Source organism: Alternaria atra, assembly GCF_907166805.1.
Source record: "Alternaria atra isolate CS162 genome assembly, contig: 11, whole genome shotgun sequence".
NCBI lineage: Eukaryota > Fungi > Ascomycota > Dothideomycetes > Pleosporales > Pleosporaceae > Alternaria > Alternaria atra.
The window spans coordinates 134,033-154,957 of record NW_025091308.1 but is presented as its reverse complement, the minus strand read 5'-3'; the positions used below and the strand labels follow the sequence as shown (position 1 = coordinate 154,957).

Genomic DNA, 20,925 nt, shown 5'->3' with positions numbered 1-20,925 from the left:
ATCCAGAGCCAAAGTTCATGCAGGAGAGTGGTCAGCTGGATTTCGGCCCGCTCCACGCCCAGGGGGACCGATTGCAGCGCCACGATATGTCGTCCCAGCTGCCCTCCAGCCCGCTGTTCAAGGCAGACTCCGGGTCTTTGACCTCATCGAGCCACGTTTACAATGCACTCATTAGTCATGATGACACCATTCCCATAGGCGTGATCGGATACGGGGGGTGAGCAGCCTCCGTGTCACTGTAGGTATCACGGCATGAACTTTGCATGCATACTCCCAGTCTCAACGGTAACATGCCCTGTAGGGAAAAGGTCCAGGGGCGACTTGAAAGGTGGCTATTGTGGGAGTGGGGGTCGTTCATGCGCAGCGAGCTGTAGTTTTCATTGGTTAAGATGAATGATTAGGTTGCATCATAGGGGCTGAGTGCGCCATGGTGTGACCATCTTGAGCCTTTGCACTGCTTCATGAATCTTCATGCAGTTTGCACGTGTGATGAGCCAATTCATGGAGTATACGTTTGTGATGAACGCACTGACCGTGCCAGGTACTATGCCAAGCCACAGGTTGGTATAAAGCAATGGCAGTGTGTCGGCTTCCTGGGATTTCTATCATTCGTCTATCATCCGTCGTTGAAAGATCAATTTCGAACACAACCCTACACGTACGAAAAAGAGGCTCTCGAACGAGAAGTGTGGCAAACATAAGAAGGGCGATTTCAAGACCCAAACACGCGTTCCGTCGTGCAAGCATGATGAGCTCTCAAGAGACCATCGAAGATCCTACATTCAACAAAGAACCAGTAAGCAGAGATAATCAACTAGCTGAATGACTGCTAATCGTAGCAGGTATGTGCGGCAAGTGCTCCGTATACGTCCCAGGACGCGATTGCTACGGGAAGTCGTTCGACCTCACAGCCTGATCCTTCACCTAGACCAGACTGCAACGATGACGTTCCACTTGGACAAAAGGAGGATGAGGGTACCGGCAGCCTGCACGCTGTATTGGGGTCCTTGCCAGGTCTGTTGCCGCAGCGCGACAAAGATGTCTCAGCTAATTCCACTAGACAAGGCGGAAGACGATGACCCATTGCCAACTTCATCTGATAGTCATCCTACAAGCTTGCGATCATACAGCACTGAGTTGAGACGCGAAACCAAAAATGTTCCAGCAGTTTTAGAAGAGCTTGATGGCAGAAAGGAGGAGTTGAGAAGAGCACTCGTTAAAGCAGAGCAATCTCAACATGGGAGCAAAGGAGAGCATGCCCAAAAACGGAAAAAACGGCGGACAAGTACCACCGGCTACGATGAGCCCGGCCGTTTGAAGAGAAAGAAAAGCTGAAAAAGTGGGCAAAGTTGACCCAACCAGACCCAACCATGGGTTGCCAGATAGCTTGACTGATACCAGGGCTAGCAAGACCTCTCGTATAGTACAGAATTAGAGCCAGGTTCCAGTTATACAATGAATGAAAACTATTTGTTTTGAGATTGCTCTTGACCCGGGCGGCCAGCCCACAGCTGGAGAAGGGAGTTTGAGCTTTGTGATAAAAACGGCAACTGGCTCAGAACATGCTAGGTGAGACGTGCGAAGCAGCGCGATAGCAAGCAAGCTCGCGACTCTGTGTAGTGTGTGGTAGCGACGGGTCTAAGTAGCACGAACGTACTATGCTAAACTTCGATATACACAGAATATAACTAGAACGGTGCTTACCGGGATTCTGTTTCAATCAATAGGGACTGTACTCCAGGTAGCTAGCTCTACAGTACCAGTTGCTCCAGAGAACTGCCCACATCGACGGCAAGGATTCTCCACGGCTCGAGATACATCGTTGGTGATCCTCCACTCTGGATGATTTGCGCCAATAAAGACGTTATTTGATTAATTGAACGTGCTGGTCCTAAAACGCAGGCACAATGCCGTTGAATGCACTGTTTTCAATCGCAATTTTGATGTATTTCCCAAACTTCTTGTTTCACTGTATGCAGCTGTATGTATTCTTCCATTGCCAAGATTGAGAGCGAAACCCATCCATCTCAGGCGATTCTAGAGGGCACGATGTCGTCTCAACTGGATATGCTAAAATCTGAGGCGAACGTCCTCAATGCTATGCAGAAACTTCCTCACCCATGCGATCCCATTAGATCAATTCATCAGATCAAACTTATGTAATTGGAAGATAGATGATGAACCACTTATAACTCGGTGGTTCCATCCATGATTCGGAGAGGAGGATGGCGATAAACATGGTACTGTACACGACCAAGAACTATCTGAAGAGATGTCGCTCAGCAGTCGAGACGTGAAATTGCATGTAGATCGATCCATGTGGCCTATATTGTGCAGCCATGGGAGTGTTCTCACAGGATGTGTTGCGGACCTCCAAGAAACTTTCTTATGTCAGCATGCCAAGTGGACTAGGCGCACAGCTTGTTACTATTTCGGTAAGCTCTATATTGTGATCGGTAAGGATCCCCGCACAAATCGGTGGCCAATAGGGAAGCACAAAACTGGGAATAATTGGCGTACCGCTTCATACTAGAGTAAATGTGCTAACCCATCGAAAGTCTTGTTCTACACATTTATGGGCCAGTGCGGGGGACGTAACGGTACGACGCTCGTACTGATACTATCAGCGGACCGGTACAGGGAACTCGTCGTACTGACGTAAGATGGCACTACCAGTGGACCAGTACGGGGGACGTAACGGTACGACACTCGTACTGATACTACCAGCGGACCGGTACGGGGAACTCGTCATGCTGACGTAAGATGGCACTACCAGTGGACCAGTACGGGGGACGTAACGGTACGACACTCGTACTGATACTACCAGCGGACCGGTACGGGGAACTCGTCATGCTGACGTAAGATGGCACTACCAGTGGACCAGTACGGGGGACGTAACGGTACGACACTCGTACTGATACTACCAGCGGACCGGTACAGGGAACTCGTCGTACTGACGTAAGATGGCACTACCAGTGGACCGGTACGGGGGACGTAACGGTCCACTGGTATTCCAGCTTCCGTGTGGGTTGCGGGTGACATTAGCTAGATCAACGCATAGCATATGTAAGGTTCTAGTGATGCTGCGGTCAGATCTGGCTAGGTCGTACAGAACAACGCCTTGACCGTGTGTTCAAAACACACTACAAGCTCAGCTCCTTGTAGGACTTAATGGTGGCTATCGAGTGTTTCCGAAGAAAAAACCTGTCAAGTCTAATGATGTTGCGTGCGCTTGTTCACCATTCCCATGTTGGATATAGAGCTCAGCATCGTACATGGAGTGGAGATTGATCTATCAACTAAGGCCTACGGGTCGTTTGTTGTGCCTTGAGCACGCCAGAACCGAATCCAGAATCTAGACCTCTTCTGCTACCGGTGCCGAGCGATGTATTCCAAATAAAACGCACACATAAAAACCCGAACAAGCTGTATACCAGAGTTATAAATGCCCTGATTACCTCAAAGACAAACGCGATCAACACTAGCACAATGCATGCCAGAATAAGGGGTTTGACGCAAGTTGGAACGTTAAACAGAGGGCGAGGGCCAATATCTGGCTTGTGATGCCCAATCATCTCTAATCGATGTATCAAAGGCCAGAGGTCCTTATCAGAGAGAGGGTAATATGGGTTGCCTGTGACGTTAGCTAAGTCAACATAAAGCAGACGAAGCCATACCGAAGTACCCAGTGACTGTCACCGCCTGATCCTGGTTGCAACCACCCGCGGGGTGAGATGGTTCTTCTTCGGACAACATATTCCAAACGATGTAATGGGGAGAATTCTGATTGTGCGTTAGAGAATACGAGACACTAACATGGCAGGATGATGTACTTATTCTTCAGTTCTTCACTATGACTGCCAGAGACGAGTGTATAGAGGAGGGATCAGAATGATGGATCACGATGAGATGCTCCTGCTTTATATTGTGTCGGTGACATTGGGCGGGTGGCTGCCTGAGCACACTGTAGCGTTACTACCGCGATTCACTCCTCCTTTCTGAGACTCTCCGACAAATCGTGTTCCATTCTCTTTGCCACTGTTCTGGTCTCAGAGAAGTGCCAGCCCTCTGTGCTCGACCGAGGCTGACACGGATCGATGCCCCTATGCAGGCAGCGCATGATTGACGCTGCGGGTCTTTTCCAATGACGACGCTCCTTAACTCTTGCTGATGGCTCAAGCATAAGGTCGAACGCGGCTTCCTGGCTCTAGTGAGGCATTTGATGCCAAGCTGACTCGGGAGAGGTAGGAAGCTTCCAATCGGTGTGGTGGATGTGAGTGCATGCGCATGATGGCAGGAGCGTATAGTGCAGGAATGCATGAATCTCACCGGGGTCTGGTTGCTGCCTGACGGCATGGTTTGAGCAAAGAGGTACGAGAAGAGTGTTGGTGCCGGTGTCGCGCCATGCTCTTTTTCATGCACCGCAAGAAGGGGCGGTCCCCATTGGCGAAGTCGTTAGTGGCAAACGTGTGGACGCAGTAGAGCAACGCCCTCGCCGAGACGCATTGAAGATACTGAAGCGGAACAGTCACCAACCTCAAGCGGCAGTGCAGCTTGAGGTCATCTGTACACGGATGCCTATCATATGATGCAACGTCGATGCTGCTTGGATAGTTGCTTGGATAGTTTCTTGGTAGCCCCCTGGAATAGCAGGTTCCTGCCGCCAGGGTAGCTGTGGGCCGGCCTAGGAGTCAGACCCGGCAACAGAGCCAACGTTCAAGGGCCGTCCAAGACACGAGACATACGCGTGTCAGCTCACTCCCTGACCCAAGAGATTGGTACCAATATGGTGTTGTGCCAGCCCATCAATCAAGCTGTAGAAACGAGGGGCCGTATCCGAGTCTTTGATTGTACCGGCCCCATTCGCAATGCACTGCTCGACGTGATGAAGATATCCTCTATGCACCGCGCGGACAGGTGTGTTTGATGGTAGAGACCAGAGTATTGCATGACGAGGCCGCTCCGGACCGTCCTATCATACTTCTTGATCCAGGACCTCCGGTCGTAGAGAAAGTTGCATGGGAAGGGTGGGCATGCCATCAATCCAGACCAACAAACATATAACTATCGGCGATGCATGAACGAACTGCGTCATAGAGCATTGGAAAAGCTCGAGGCGGTCGCACCATGGCGGACTCAGCCCTCTATGCTACCTCCTAGTCAAGCAACGGCCGGGGGGCGACCAGCAGAATGATGCAAGCTAATACGCCCCCCTGCTCACCAGAGAACATGGTGTACAGGAGAATTTCTACTGTTCGAGTATAAGATCTCTCCACCCCGCGGTTTACTAGCAACTTATTCTCCCACCACCCTCACACTCCACCTCGCTCACACTTCACCCCCCTTACATCCCACCCCCCTCAGAATGAGTGCCAGTCTAGAGACATTACCTGATGAACTTTTACTAGAAGTCTTCAGAAACATCCCCCAAGATGTCCCCCAAGACGTCCCCGAGGCTTGGAATCTCGCTTTAACAAACAATGCAGATGTCCTGGTACAGCAAGCAACTACGAGCATGTCGTTCTCCAAGGCTGCTACTGTAATCAAGTGCATGAGTGGGTGGACCAAGACGGATCGTTTGGTCGGCGAACTTTATGCGCGTGGTTGTACCCAGGTTATCGAGGACATCAGCAGCAGCCGTTTCACCGATGCGAAGCAGATTCTCGCAATCATACAGTGTCTACTAGACAGCACGCACGTCCCCGATGACTACTTCTTGGGCGTTGCCAAAGCATGCCGAGACCTTGTCATCGAGACCATCCGCAACAAGCGTTTTCTCGACACCGACGACATTTTCGAAGTCATAGAGCAGCTACTAAGCAACACGCGCCTTCCCAACGACTACTTTGCTGGTGTTGTCGAAACATGCCGAGACCTTGTCATCCAGGCCATCCGCAGCGGAAATTTTATCGCTGCAAGGTTAACTCTCGGAGTCATACAACAGCTACCAGACAACACGCGCATCTCCGACGACTACTTCTATGGTGTTGTCGAAACATGCAGAACCTTGATCAGTCCGGCCGTTAGCAGCAACCGTTTTTTCGACGCGAAACAGATCCTCGCAGTCATACAGTGTCTACTAGACAGCACGCACGTCCCAGACGACTACTTCTTTGGTATTGTCGAAACATGCCGAACCTTGATCATCCAGGCCATCAGCAATAGACGTTTCGACAACGCATCGTCAACCCTCGAAATTATACTGCGGCTACCATCCAGCACGTGCATTCCCGACGACTACTTCTTTGGCGTTTACAAAACATGCCAAGGCCTTGCCATCCAGGCCATCAACAACGATTGCTTCGACTGCGTGGACCAGATTACAAGCATGATACGGCAGCTACCAGGCAACACCCACGTCTCGGACTGCGTTTGTCCTTCCATTCAGACGGACTAAGCGATTGCAGCGTCCGTTTTTGGCACCCTTAGTCGTTAACGACAATTGATTTTGTACTACGAGATCAAGCTCCAAGCCATAGGCTACGCTAGCGGCTACGAGTCTATCCCAATCTAGATCGAATTTCCCACGAAAGGTGTGGGCTTGGCAACTGGGGAAGCTGTGCTGCCCAACGTCGCTGTCGAACAGCCTGGAACTGGGAGCCGTTCATCGACGACGCAGGGCGGTTTTGGATGTGATGCAAGCAGCCACCAGAGAGAGCTGAGAAATACTCTGACCTTGAATATTGGCGACGTTGTCGCCTTTAGCAATCTTGTTAGCTACGTTGAGGGCTCCTGTTTCACCTGATCAAACGGATGGTACAACGTACAGTAAATCATTTTCTTTCGACGTGCTAGACATGTAAAGAGGATAATATTAAGCCAACTTAGTAATTAGAGATTTTAGATAGATGCTACTAAGGGCTCACATCCATATCAGATACCGTGTGTGAACGTAAACCTATGCGGTGAAAGTTTCTATGCAAAGCCTGGGTAGTATCCGCACGTGTTCTCACCGATCCACACTACACTAGATCTAATAGGTGGGGCATTATGCTCCCTTCTTAGTGTGTGGCGCACATCATGTCGCCACTGCAGTTGAGGGGAGGCCGGTTTTGGTGAGGAATGCATAGCGGTCGATTCTTCTTTCGCTAACAGGGCTCAGCACAGCCATGCCCATAAGCCTGATTGCTGCAAGCGGAGCTTACCGGATGGCAAAGGTAAGTTACGGAGAATGCTTATGTCAGACGTATAAGACTATTTCAGGCTATCCAAAAGCGGTGTTAGCCTCAATGAGAAGTACCGACTAGGGTGGCGACCTTGCACAGTCTCACGCTCCACAGCAACCACAACGCTAGTAACTACTCACAAAGCAACCTCGTCGACGCTATCCCAGCTACTTTCATCACTGCGCGCACCTCCCTCCTGATATCAAGATCCCCGTCTGCGTTTTGCCTGCGGTATCGCACAGTTGTCGTCGGCCCAGTCGCGCTTTCGATGGTCAGCCCGGCCAAAGTACGCTTCGAGACCCTCTGCTCGCACCAGTCTCTCCACTGAGAACGGCGAACCACTGATGTGACGGGGAGTTTTGCTGTCTTCCTGCAGGAAGATGGAAAAGCTGCCTTGCACGCTCAGGGTCAGACTCGCGCAGAAGTTCCTGGTCTCGTCGAAATTAGAACTATCACCAATTTGAGCGATGCACTTGTCGTGAGGATCAGGATCGTTTGTGTTGCCAACCATAAGCCTCGCTCCGGCGGTGCGGAGCCGGCTGAGAAGGGCCTCGAGCGCAGGCTCACCGCGCCGAAGCTTGCACTTGATCCAGCCAGAGCCGACGTATTGTCCGCCCATGTACTTTGGGCGCGTACGCGGCTCGAAGTAGAACTGAGAGGCTATGACGCATTCTGCGATGTTGTCGAGGACCGGGGAGAGATTAGAATCTCCAAGCGCTCGAGACTGGAGGCTAGCCATGTCGCTCACGGCGTCGAGTCTCGGCTCGGGTCCGTCAAACTCAATATCCATTCGGTGGTATTTCCCGCAGGAACTTGGCCTACCAAAACTTTTGAGGACAATATAGTCACGACTCCCGTTCATGGTTTCCCATGCTCCGCGGCAGAGACGTGGGAGGCAGCCGTCTTTGAGCAGGCCGCGCGAGCCTGAAGTGTAAAGCTCCTCGGCATCCGGACGCGGAGTCCCAGTACCCAAGCTCACCACAAAGTCAGGCTCTTCGGTAAATGGAAACAACGCCTCGGCTTCAGATAAGGCCATGTAGATTGGGTTATTGCGCAGCGTGCCTGAGTCCTGGTGGTCGGCGTATCCCCTGATGGTAGCGGGCTTGAAAAATCTGCCATGCAGTTAGCGCAATCAGCACGCCAAACGCGATCAGACTTACAATGGAGCTGCTGATGCTGCACGTGCGCTGTCGGATGATGTTAGCGGAATCAAAGCCTAGCTTCTGGCGACTTACACTTCCCATACCCGCGGCTGCTCGGCACCGTCGTGTGACTCGATAATGTGGTACTCTAAGAAGCTGTCAGCAGTTGCCAGTGAGCTATGAATACTCTGCAGGCTACCTAGATCGTTCTTGCGAAGTCCTGTGCCGTTATAGCTAGTGAACAGGCACAATGAAGATCCGCGCACAGTTACCACAGGTACCCCAACCCTCGTTCCAAGGGACGCTGCCTGCGACATCTCCAAGAGACCTTGTCTACAACCGTACGCTTCTTTGAGCGCCGTCTCGATGTGATCAGCCGGGTAGATACAGTCGGTGAAGATGGCCATCAGAGTCTCTAGAGCCTTGGGCAGATGAAACAGGCCTAGGAACCTCCTCCGCTGGAAAGCCGCATTAGCCAGCCGTGGAAAGATCTTGATGCACTTCTGGACAGACCAGCCCTGAGCGAGTCCCAGCGCGATAATACCTCCTACGTCTGTTTGTTAGTAAGGTTCGTCACAGCGAGATAGCCAGACCGACCTGTACTCGTTCCGAATACAACCTGGAAGTTCCGCAGCACAGGCATCGGGAGCCCGATCCGATCTTCCAACAGCTGGAGAAAAGCAAGCTCGAGTATCCCTCGCACGCCGCCACCATCCAGGCTGAGAACGGCTGCGCCAGCTGTGGGTGGATGAATGCGCACGCTCTTGTGCTTCGCATCCAGTCCGCAGAGAAAACATCGATCGATATGGTAGACGAAAGAGTCCTCCGGGGATGGGCAGCCAAATACGCAAATACAGTTTTCGCACACCGTGTGCCCGCAGGGAAGCCCAATATGCGGCCTGCGACCGAGGCACACGAGACACGTCTCTCTGCTCTGAAGCTTTAGCCAAAAGCCGCTTGCTCTTTGTAGAACGCCCTTGTGTGACTCCGCAGCAAACTTCGAGGTGTTTGACTGCAGTGCGTCCGAAAAGTAGCGTTGGAAGTGGCTCTGAATCAGTTTGACAATAGCACTGGGGAGCATAAAGCTTGGATCGTGTTCGTTCGACATCGCAGATTTGCTTGCCTCGTAGCAGACACCTTTGTACAGCCTCTCGAATACAGATCCAGGATCGAACACTGAAAAGCGGGTCAGGACGATGGCATGAGCAGGCATGACGAGCGACTTACTTGGAGCATCCGGGGGATAGCTGTCTAGGAAAAGAGCCGAGGCGATTGCCGGTGCTGCGAAGTCGATTAGCTCACGTGACGACTTCACAAGCTGCACAAAGTTGGAGAGATGCTTCCTGAGGTCTGAAGGGACGGGATTGTGCAGCCTTGCCGCAGTCACAAAGTCAAAAGGCTCACTGTTGCCCCCCGTGAGGTGTTGGCAAGCCAGTCGGAAGAATGCATGGAAGTGTCTGGCAGAGAAAAGGGTGCGAGAGCTGGTTCTGTGCTTGCGTATGCGGTCCGAGACTCTCAACAGGCGGTCTTTCAGACGGCGGTGGCGCGCGCCGCTGGATATTTTGCCTACCTGTGGCAACATGACCACTTCGAGACTGGAGAAGTGATCAGAAAAACTTCTGGGAGTGTCTGCAGCTAGGTTCTGCTCTGCAGCTAGGTTCTGCAAGAACCAGTCCTTGACTGCTTTCTCACCCTTTCGCGTGTTGTCTTCTATGACGATGACAAGGGACGGATACGTTTCAGTCGGTAGTAGCGAGGCTTGCGGCCTCTTGAGCCATGCGGCCACCTGGCGAGAGATTCCGCGGAGGCCCCCTAGGTCAGCTGCGAAGAGACAAAAGACGTCCGCAAAGGGATGGAGAAGTTGAGCGTAGACTTGTCCGGCAGCGCTGCTCGCATCGAGCGGCTGTTTTCCGGTCTGCCGAAACGAGTGACTGATCGTCTCGTGGCAGGAGGCTGCAGGCGGTATCTTGTCCCGCCGGTGTCTCTCGGGTATGTCGCTATCTGCGACGTAGATGGGCCGCTTGCTGAATGCAGACAAAGGATCGAGATGCAAGTGCACTTCACCGTGGACGAATGTAGGCGTGGCCGACTTCGCGGAAAAAAGCTCTTGGATAGCTCGGGCCTTGCAAATGCTCCCGATTAGCACAAAAAGACTCGGGCACTGCTCTTCGATGTATGGACTATTCGCGAGGAGGGTCTGTGCTCTGTCAGACTCTAGGAGATCACTCGTTTTCTCCCCAGTCGAGATACTGAGCCACCGACTATGAGTGCAGCAAACCATCGCTTTAGCAAGATGCACTTCGGTAAAAGAAGGCCTTTCCTACAGCATCGCTCTTTATCATGAACGTGGTTGAGCCCATTCCGGATCGCCTGTTGCCCGTTTGCTCTCACGAGCCGGAAACGAAGCTATGCGGTCAAGACTAGATTACATGTATTTATAGAGCCCCGTCAAAAGCGTAGGCTCCCGATTAGGACCAGCTCGGCGTACTCGAGCAGAGAGATACTGTGTTGCGGTTCTTTAATTTGAGACATTGCTCGGTATACGTACAGCAATACCGTCTTCCTCTCCAACTGCTCAAGATCGGCGGCCACTTCACTTTCCCGAGGAAGAAGCACTTCGGCCTGCGTTCTTGGAAGCAGGAGTTGTTCTGCGTTTAGCACTTCTGTGACGTACTGCCCTCATTCACCTCGCTGAGAAGGCAGCAAATATCCATCCTACGCAGCGTAGGCTAGACAAGTAGACGTTTGAGAGTTTCTGCCGTCAGTCAATGGATGCACACTACTAGAACGAGCTGTACAAAATTGGGGCTATGGATCTACACACAGTACCTATCATCAAGGGTTAACTTAGTAAAACAACTCACTTGTATCATCCCTAATTTAACTAGCACTGCGTTTCTGCTTCTTGGTGCTGCTTTTCATAAAACCTTGCGCTTGCCTGTAAATTAACCAGTCTGAGAGACCAGGTTGCAGCTGACAAGAAACAGATTCCAAAGAAGAGGTTGAATGATGTATCCCATTGAAGCTACGTGATATCTGTCTACCATGCCATGTCGCTTCTCATCTCTGGTTCAGTGCATGACAGTGAACAAAGCAGTCACAACGCCGAACAGACTCAGGAAAATACAAAAGTGCAACGTACGTCCTGAGAAAAAGAGTATCAAATACCACTGCTACTCTATGCTCATACGCATCTTGGCCGTAGTGACGGCCCTCAAGGCTTGGGGGTCTATTTGCTCGATTTAGGCCCAAAAAAAAGCACGCAAAGATGGCCAATAAGTTTGCCGCTGTCCTGGAACAATGTCAAGGACCTCTAGCGTTATGTCTTTTCCTACCGCGCGGCAGACCTCTCGTCGTATGTTGGCGGTTGTAAGACTATCTGAGCAGACTGTGCGCAAGGTGAGCTGTGTGCTCAAGAGAGTAGGAGTAAACGCTTACCAGCGATGACGGTTCTCCCAGAGGCCTCTTCGATCTGTTTTCTGACTTCGGCTTCGGCATCAATGGGGGAAAAATGATAGAATACACGGTTTGGTCGCGATGCATTGATCTTCGTCGGAGTCTCAATATTGCCTCTTTCTCGGTCCGATGAGTCACCCTTCACGAAGACGTGAATGCGGACCATCTTCTAGGCGTAAGCATGGTCTCCTTCTTTGCAGACCGCATTACTCACATGTTTCAGATCTATGGACAAGAGATAGTTCATGTCTTCTTCCACCCAGCGTTTGTATCCTGTAGGCCATCAGTAAGTGTAACGACCAACGACCTTGCGATGCTAACTTTCTTCCTCGACTTCCCAAAAGAGATTGATGCTTTTAGTAGTGACATTAAAAGGGCCTTGCTGGTCCATGAGCCACCGTCGCACATGGGAGAGCTGCGCGACAATGCCGATGCCTGTGGCGAACAGAGCGATGGTGCGATATGGTGTGAGGTCCACTGACTTCCCAAAGGGGCCCTCGACCATCGCTCTCACTACTTTTCCTTTGACTTTGGGGGTTCTGCGCGGTTGAGACAATGGTGCGTCTTCATCGAGGAGGCTCTCGGTAAACCCACTTTTTCTCTCGACCAGCAAGGAAAACACGCCGCGCTCATCCCAAGAGTACACATAGAATGGGTGACTCTGCAGGATAGCAAGGTTTCTCAGCGTCAACATGCGGACGTACACGAACTGACCGGGCCGGAAGTCGCAGGGGCGAGGCAGCCCGAGTTTCATCTGTACGACTTGGGTTGAAGATGTGCCCGTCTTGGATATTTCGGCTGACGCGAATAGAGTATGGTAGCTGTAGTTGCGATACACAATGTGCTTGAACCACACGGCGAACGCAATTCCGTAAGTGCAGCACGCAGCAAACAGATAGACCTCTGGCGGACGGAATACCGAGCCAGATGCAACGTGCAGCCAAGCGGCGACGACTGCGAGTACAGCGAGTACGAGGTGCAGCTTTGCAAAAAGCTCGTACCAGCGCCTCCGCACCACTCCCATCGAAAACAGAAAAATGAGAAACACCGCCGACACCGCCTTATCAGTTTGTTCAGCCGAAGCAATATGTATATCATCAGAGAGAAGACTTACGACAAGGCCTGCAATCTGCGACTGAGTGCGAAATTCCTTTTTCGCAAAAAAGGCAACGACAGCATGCACGACAGCCTGTACGGTCGCGACTCGCGCGAGCCAGCGGTGCGCTCTTGCAAAGTCCTCATATTGCATGCGCAGAACGTTGACAAGAGGACCGATTTTGCCGCCGAGGAACAGAGGGATTGCGTTGATTGTGAAGAGTTGCCCCGTTCGCTTCACTAGGTCCGAAGAGCTCTTGACGCCTAGGCCGCTGCAGAAGACATTGCCAGCGAGAAACACTCCAATCACGATGGCCCCAAATCGCGTAGTATCGCCTGTACCTCCGAGTAGTGGATGTAAACGGGGATATGCAATATGTCGGAGCAGCCAGAATGGCAGGAGAGGATGTAGGTGTGAAGCGGCTAGCACGATGGCAGCCAGAGCTGTGAGCGCAATTCCATACCACTGAACAACATCCATGGCGGAGGCCGAGAGCGCTCAGAACATTCCTCATCGTAAGTTGATATATGAAAGGTAGGTCTGTCGATAAACTTCAGCCAGAACGGGCTCAGACGTGCCATACATAGGTCCGCTCACCATAGCAGGGCTTGATGTGCTCCGCCACAGTTGCATATTGCCTTACCTGAACCCGATCTCCAAAAATAGACATATGTTCCAGGTTCTCAATTGCAGAGCTCAAACAGTGCCCTGCCTAAGTTGCCGTGGGCTCGTTTTAAGCCGTCGGCTTCCTACTGACTGGCAATCGAGCATCAAATGGCGTTGAAGAGGAAAATCGCCAAAATCACCAAGGACGACCAGACGTCTCGTAGAAAGAGAACCAAAGGTCTTTTCAACAAGTCGCATGAGCTGGGTATACGGCCAAGCTGCAAGGTGTTCACTTTTGTGCTGTACACGGATGTCGGCCAAATCCGCACCTACGACTCGACAGGCGGCGCTATCTTGGGAGAAATAGAGACGGTGATGAAAAGACTGGTGAGTCGCTTCCATGTTTTAATGCCTGAATCAGCACCGCTCATATGTAGGATAGCGCCGTTTCCCCGAAGACTGGCAGCAATTTGACCCGTCCTCTTACAACAACAACAACAACAACAACAACAACAACAACAACAACAACAACAACAACAACAACAACAACAACAACAACAACAACAACAACAACAACAAGCCAGCCACCGCGCAACCAAGCTGCGGACGCCAGTCAAGCGTTGAGATGCCGTCACAAGCTTTGGCAGAGCCAGAACGAAGAGCTTTACGTAGCGTCCCACCACGCTTCGACTTCAAATCGCTGCCTATGTACGCCGACACGGGCCCTACGGAAAATGTGAGTGAGAGTGTATAGCAAGCCGCTGGGGTTTTCCCATGACAGTATATATCACACCACAACGTGGCGTCGTTGAGGGACAAGCATTAATGATGATCCTGTTCCTTGTTACTGAAGCCTATTTGGCACTCGCCAATCCCACGTGAACTTGATTGTACTCAGCTCTCATGTTTTCCTGACCCCGTTTGTACCGTTCTTTCTCCGCGATGATCTCCATCAAAGAGGGCGCCGTCGCCGTCTTTGAACCTTGCAGGTGCCTACCGCGTCGCTTCGGTGGCGATTGTAGTTCCTCGCCTCTTTGCTATCTCCATGTCGATTCTCGTCATTGCTGGGGGCGTTAAGGTAGACGCCTCGTGCATTGGAATAAGGAACTGTTCGGACACGATCTTGCGCTGATTGTGTTCAACTGAGATTCGCTCTACTTTGTGGTACTTGGAGCAAGAGCCCTTCCTGTACGTGAGCACCATATGGCTGCTACCTACGGAATAGGATCCTCGCCGAAAGACGAAGCAACAGCAAACCCTGCTCTCGGACACGCTTGCAGACCACGCAATATCGCTTCACCTGGGGGAACTCTTTGCACCGGCGTTGACATGTTCGAGGGCTCGCGACGCAAACTCGATATGTCCCTTTAGTTAGGCATGTTACTGTATAGACGGTTCTAAGACAACTATCGCCTACCCTAAGCCAAAGACTCAAGAGACAGCCCGCACTTGTGTACTCCCATACACTTGCAGCCCCCACTTTCTGCACGCGGCTCAATTGTCGCTCTACGCAGGGCCTTGATCTGCTTGGTACTGTATACGCTTGTTTGGAAAAGACTTGGGCTTTGTAAAGACCACACTTCGGTTGGTCTGGGCGTCTAGGAGAAGGCTAACCCATGGCACATTGCCGACAGAAACTAGGACTATTCGCGCAAGGTAGATCAAAAGAGGCTTCGCGTGGTATCAAGAGTTGCCAGTTTGTAGGAGCTGTAAGCTGCAAGTGCGCAAGAGTCCCGGATCGTAAATTTGGCTTCCGGTTTTGTAAGACACGAAACACCCACACGACAGGGAGCCCTAGCGCACTAAGCGAGGGCTTTGCCTGGGAGAGAAGTCAGCATCACACTAGTTGACAAGTAGTTTCGACTAGCTTGAACCTACTATAGGTTAGCATCCCTTTCGTATGTGTCATTTGGCTAGATCATGTTGACATTTAGCGAGCCTTTGGGTGTAACCACCCCAAATCGTCTGAGGGCTTGTTCTTTCTTCTTTCGACTTTGGTTGCGCCTCATTCATGCTTATCGGCTCCACACTTGTGATCGACGTATGTCAGCAAACTACTTAGCGTAGCCTGTAGCCGACACAGTGAGCGAGAGGACGTGCAGTAGACACTTCTCTGAAAGATTCACAGCTACAGTACTTTACAGTACAGTAACTTGCTGAGGGACTAGAGAGGCCTTTGTTGCGTGACTTGCAGTGCCACCTAGCCGCAACAGCTCACTATTGCTACTACACAAGCCGTAGGTCCTGCAATTTTCTAATAATATCCTGCGAAAATCTAATATTGTCCTGCGAGACAACAGCCACTGCGCCCGGTTTCCTAGTATCTGCCTGTGGAGACGCATCCCATTTCGTTTCGCGAGGCTACAAACATAGCCGTCAGTGTCGCATTCTGAGACGGCCGCTATTATGGGAGCCCGTGAAAGAGAGTGTGTCGACCGTAGCCTCTGCAGCCCATAATGGTTTGAGCAATCGATACTTTAGCTCGCGAGCTGCCAGTGCCGTTCGCCTCCGCCAGACCCCCGCCAGACCCCCGCTTCAAACCGTCGCATTGTGAACCTGCGGTCATGCTCAGCCAAGAGTACTCCTGGCTATTCGACTGCAACGCTGGTCAGCAGATGCCAGACTATCTCCTCGATGCCGGCACGTACGCATGCACTGATGGTGGCGATATGTCGGCTGGTTTTGACCTGTCTTCTGCTACTCAGGAATCGAGCATTATCTCGACTACCCACATGAACAATGACCAGCAGTCTCTATGGTTCGATAGCACTGCCCAGTCGATCGACCAAGGTATTGATTTTGCTTCACTTCTTACAGATGCCGACTTTTCTGCTCCCAATCCGAATCTTGATTCAGCAGTCGTCGGTCAGAACGTCGGGTCTCTGCCGGCCTATCAAGATTGTGCTTCGGTTCATCAAGAGATCGATGCGGAACTCTTCTATCCCAACGCGCAGTCCCCACTTTTCCACCAGTATATCAACCCAGCTACAGTAAACCAAGGCGCAAACTTGTATGACACGAGCGCAGCACTATCGATGCAACATGTTCCAGATTCCAGTCTACGCGAAGAGCTTGAGAGGCCGCTCTCAGAAGAAGAACCGTGCGTGCTCGAGTTCGGAGCCGGGTTGGTGACCGAGTCTGGGACCGAGTTTGGAACCCAGCCCAGGACCGAGTCTGAAAACGCTGACAAAGGTCCGCAGCTCGACCGCGAGCAACTGCAGCAGGACCGGCGCCACGAGCCTGCCGAGCCGCTCCAAGCAAACACTATAGAGAGACTTAACGAGCAGGACGAGAAAATTAGGGAGCTGGAGCTAGCCCTGCTGCAGCAGCAGCAGCAGGCCTGTTCAGAATCTCAACAAACGTCAGTGCCCATCCCATAGTTACCCAGATGCCTCTGACGTTCACTTGTAGCTTCGTCGACGTCCGCAGGTGCGCTCAATCCAATGGCAACTGACTACGTATCTCTAACGCGGCTACAGGCAATGGGTTGAAGTGCAGACAAACTTTGAACAATACTTTGAGCGCTTGTCAGGCTGGGTGGAAGAGCACAGTCAAACCAACGCAGGAGAATTGGTTCGTATGAGAGAGAGGGTGGAAGACCTAGAGGCTGAAGTGCTGGCGTTGCGGCGATGTATCGATAGCTCTAGCTAATGCGGGGTTTCTTTTCTGCACCACCGACTGTCCTTATCTTGATACAGTGATGTAGAGCTCTCTCAACTCCAGGTCCTTGTTGGAGAACTAGTTAATTCGTCTCTTCCTCGATGTCTGTATCCCACAGCGCAAGCCACATATGTCGGAGCATTGACCTATGTCGCGCATGCTTCATCAGTATGTCTTGAAGAGATAGCTGTTGTTAAGAGTCCCTTGATATGATCACGGGAGAGTCCAGAGGAAACAGCAGGTGCCAAGCGTCATGGCTCTTCCTTCAGCTCTCTCTGCACACCCGTTGCACTCCCCGATAAGCGTGATTACTCAGCTCATGACACAGCACAAACCTGATGTTCCGAAGAGGGCTAATTAGTGCTACTATAATATATGGTAAGTCTTACTGTGCTAGAAGGTAATTTGGGCTACCGTCACGCGCGGCCTTCCGTTAAGCACAGATGCATGTCAGTGTCGTGTTGCGTCATTCGTCTCCAGTATTCCTAAGAGAGTCGGCAACCTGTCGCGAGCGTAAAGACTCTACGACGTGTGCCAGTTAGTTTCTTTGGAATGTGGTATCATTCAACTAGGATGAAGACATGCAAGATAGATAAGTCAGAGGATTGTATTGTACTATCGCGATTGCCAAACCCCAAACAGCATACCGTGCTCGTATCCTTAACGCTCGCTGTACGTCGGTGGTACCTACGAGAAGACTATGAAGCAAAGAGATGCTGTGGCTGCTACTATGGAGCAATACGAGCTAGCACGAGATTTCCCTGCAAGCTCACCGGACAAGCTCTGCAGCGCAGGAGCTGCGAATGTTGACAGACGGGAAATGTTGAAGTTGGTGTTGTTGAAGAGACTTGTGGGCGTAGGAAGCGCAGCCAGACCTGTGACGTTATTGGAACGAGTGGTACTGCTTTGGTTACTCGTAGAGAGTGATTCTGATATACTCTGTATTCTTGGGGTACATTGAGGTGAGGCGACTCCCGATGCGTGATCGCCCGTCGTAAGCGCTGCGGGAGAGCTGGTCAACTCGATCACCCCAGAGCCATGAAGGCCTCCGAGATGCAACTCAACCTTTGCAAACTCCGATGCGGAAAGCACAGAGTGATTGTCTTGAGCAATCACCGATTCTGTGGGTACTGTCGGTTGGATCACATCGAAGGAGAGCCAGCCCATAGAGCCGTTGACTAGCGTCGTATTGATAAGAGTGTCACTAGTCGGAGCGGCTGCGACAGAGTGTGATGGACCTGTGGTGTTCACATGATTTGCGGAGGTGCCTTGATTATGGATAGCCAGGAAGAGGTGCGCAACCAGATAGTAAGTCCGCATGTTGGGAAACGAGGCCAGTGAAGGAACTTGGCCGGGATCAAAGAGTCGGCGACGCTGAGCTCAAGAGCAAAAGTAGTCAGGACTGAAGGCCCATATCTACCCCTTTGCTTAGCGCAAGGTCTGATTTCGGCTTCTGGCATTCGCCTGGTTGTTTCCGGCTCCAATCGCTGGAACGGGCTTCTCGAACAAACTACTTAAGGCCAATATGCTACTGGAAGTGTCCTATCCTAAATCAAAGCCATGTCTGCCGCAGCACCTCCACAGGCGCTGCCGCCCGCTAACGAGGATATTCCTATGACCGGCACCGCGGATGCGGAAGAGTCGCAGCGTGCTAACGACAGTGGAACTAACGAAAATGAGGAAATACAATCTTACACTCCAGACGAGAAGAAAAAAGAAGTCTTGAGGATTCTGCGCTGGCCCAAATTCGCTCTCTATGAGATCCTTGACGTTTCAGAGACGGCAACGACGGAGGACATCAAGAAAGCCTGGTACAAAAAGTCGCTCCTGACCCATACCGATCAGAACAGTGACAACGATGCGAAAGACGTCTTCCAAAGTAAGTGGTGTTTCTGAGAGCCGCAAGGGATGCTGACACAAACCGCTAGGGGTCACTAATGCGAAAGAGATTCTGGTGGATCAGGCCAAGCGCGAGAATTATAACAAAGAGAGAGCCGAGCACATACGTCGGGGCGAACTCGTTCAAAACGATCTTGGTGAGGACTTCGCTGGAAATGCGTTCGATGGGGATGATAGCGAAGGCGATGACGATGAAGATGACGAGCCTCAGCCCATGAGCGAGGCAAAGAAGAAAACACTCGACAGTATGGGACCTTTGGTCGAGCGAGTACTTATGTCTGGCGACGAAGAAGCGTACAAAGAACTCGAGAAGCTGATGAAAGAGATGCAGAAGCTGAACAAAAAGGAAAACAAAGACCGTAACAGGAACGGACAGCCGCCAGTTCCAGTCTCCGATCGCACCCCTCCACTACAGGCGATTAGCAACGCTGGCGAGCATCTACGCATCCAGCTAGCAATTCTAAACGACCCTAACCAGGACACGAACGTGAGAGAGAACGCGAAGCGTGAATACGAAAGTAAAAAGGCGGGGTTGAAAGATTTGCTGGAAGTGCTGCTTCTTCCTCCCTGGGCCAATAGTTTACCAAACCCGACTGCTCCATCTGCGGCGTCTCAGCGGTCCGGCGCTGGAAACGGACAGACTGGCAATCCGCAAACATCCGCAGACAGGTCCACCGATCAGCCATCATCCGATGCAATGGACACCACCTATCCTTGGACCCCCGGCCAGACGAAAAAAGGCAAAAAGATTTTAGCGTACAGCCCGAGAACAGCAACCGGTCGTTCGTTAATTACCGGCCAACCCGAACAAATCTGTACCGGCGCGTTTTTCGTGATTCAAGTGGAAGAAGCCAATCCGATTAAGATTCTCAAGGATTATGAGGTAGGGTACGAAGCTGCAGCAGCCTACATTGGGCTTCCTGAAGACCGGAAGTGCAACATTACGGGTATTCAGAAGCAGTATACCCGAATGCATGGTTACGCCACGATCATAATCAAAGGGGTCGCACACAATCCTCATGAAATAACATACCAAAAACTTCCTACGGGAGTATTATGGATCGAATACAACGGGGAAAATCGTATGATAAACCGCCAGGCATTTCGGAATATGCTGGGGGCACGACGTGCGGATTATTTGGTCGACGAATTCCTCGTCGGCGTTAACGAAGATCCGAAAACTCTCAAGAAAGGACTTGCTCTAGAACAAGCCAACAACCCAATGCTGCTTGAGCAACACGGCTCACGTGAGCCAAACAATGCGCATTTCCGCAATGGAAACAATCGCCGAGGTCGTTTCGGACAGACCAGCACGCCTCTGCGAGAGCCAACACCAGTACGCACGGCCCCGCCAGCGCAGCATCCCTCGCGCACGAGTATCACAAACACTCTGCCTGGCACGGTACGCGAGGAACAACGCCAAACGGGCGCCGTAGCAGACCAGTCACCGGACATTGAAGCGCGTTTGTCTAGGATGATGCAGGATATGATGCTGGGTATGCAGCAGAATATGGACCAGAAGATGCAGACCATGCTACAAGAATTCGCTACATCGATGACACAAAATATGATGTCACAGAATTCTACACCAACTACACAGTAGTGGGCACTGGGTAACCTCACTCTGCTACTTTCCTCCCTGCACCGCCTCTGCCATCATCTTCTCTCCGACAGCAACCGGGTACTGTTTCATCTCTTGCCGGGTCGACAGCTGGCTCTGCGCCCGCAGTGCGCCTCCTCACGTCTCTCACACGATAGAGCTCTTGTATTCTGCCTTCGTTTTTCCTCTTTTGTCTTTCGACCGCGCTGTCATTCTCTCGCACCTTCTGCTTGTCCGTCGCAATCTAGACTCCATAGAGCAATTACAATGCAACACATAAATAGACATATCAGGCTCCTC

General features: G+C 51.6%; 6 protein-coding genes across 6 annotated transcripts; 4 read left to right on the top strand and 2 right to left on the bottom strand.

Moving 5' to 3' along the window:
* Positions 1–745: 745 nt before the first annotated feature.
* ALTATR162_LOCUS30 (uncharacterized protein) lies at positions 746–1,335 on the top strand (the record flags this gene model as incomplete). Its single annotated transcript, XM_043307623.1, has 3 exons — positions 746–796; positions 843–1,014; positions 1,061–1,335. 3 exons carry the CDS (start codon positions 746–748, stop codon positions 1,333–1,335), a joined length of 498 nt encoding a protein of 165 aa, XP_043163558.1.
* A 4,030-nt stretch (positions 1,336–5,365) lies between these two features.
* Positions 5,366–6,397, top strand: ALTATR162_LOCUS29 (uncharacterized protein; the record flags this gene model as incomplete). Its single annotated transcript, XM_043307622.1, has 1 exon — positions 5,366–6,397. One exon carries the CDS (start codon positions 5,366–5,368, stop codon positions 6,395–6,397), a length of 1,032 nt encoding a protein of 343 aa, XP_043163557.1.
* A 971-nt stretch (positions 6,398–7,368) lies between these two features.
* ALTATR162_LOCUS28 (uncharacterized protein) lies at positions 7,369–13,340 on the bottom strand (the record flags this gene model as incomplete). The annotated part of the gene is made up of 9 exons (XM_043307621.1): positions 7,369–8,278; positions 8,327–8,353; positions 8,402–8,855; positions 8,906–9,484; positions 9,536–10,505; positions 11,608–11,696; positions 11,747–11,930; positions 11,979–12,037; positions 12,086–13,340. 9 exons carry the CDS (start codon positions 13,338–13,340, stop codon positions 7,369–7,371), a joined length of 4,527 nt encoding a protein of 1,508 aa, XP_043163556.1.
* A 2,690-nt stretch (positions 13,341–16,030) lies between these two features.
* ALTATR162_LOCUS27 (uncharacterized protein) lies at positions 16,031–17,117 on the top strand (the record flags this gene model as incomplete). The annotated part of the gene is made up of 3 exons (XM_043307620.1): positions 16,031–16,827; positions 16,878–16,895; positions 16,946–17,117. 3 exons carry the CDS (start codon positions 16,031–16,033, stop codon positions 17,115–17,117), a joined length of 987 nt encoding a protein of 328 aa, XP_043163555.1.
* A 696-nt stretch (positions 17,118–17,813) lies between these two features.
* Positions 17,814–18,446, bottom strand: ALTATR162_LOCUS26 (uncharacterized protein; the record flags this gene model as incomplete). Its single annotated transcript, XM_043307619.1, has 1 exon — positions 17,814–18,446. The coding sequence occupies one exon, from the start codon at positions 18,444–18,446 to the stop codon at positions 17,814–17,816; it is 633 nt and encodes a 210-aa protein (XP_043163554.1).
* A 240-nt stretch (positions 18,447–18,686) lies between these two features.
* ALTATR162_LOCUS25 (uncharacterized protein) lies at positions 18,687–20,628 on the top strand (the record flags this gene model as incomplete). The annotated part of the gene is made up of 2 exons (XM_043307618.1): positions 18,687–19,005; positions 19,055–20,628. 2 exons carry the CDS (start codon positions 18,687–18,689, stop codon positions 20,626–20,628), a joined length of 1,893 nt encoding a protein of 630 aa, XP_043163553.1.
* Between the last annotated feature and the right edge of the window lie 297 nt (positions 20,629–20,925).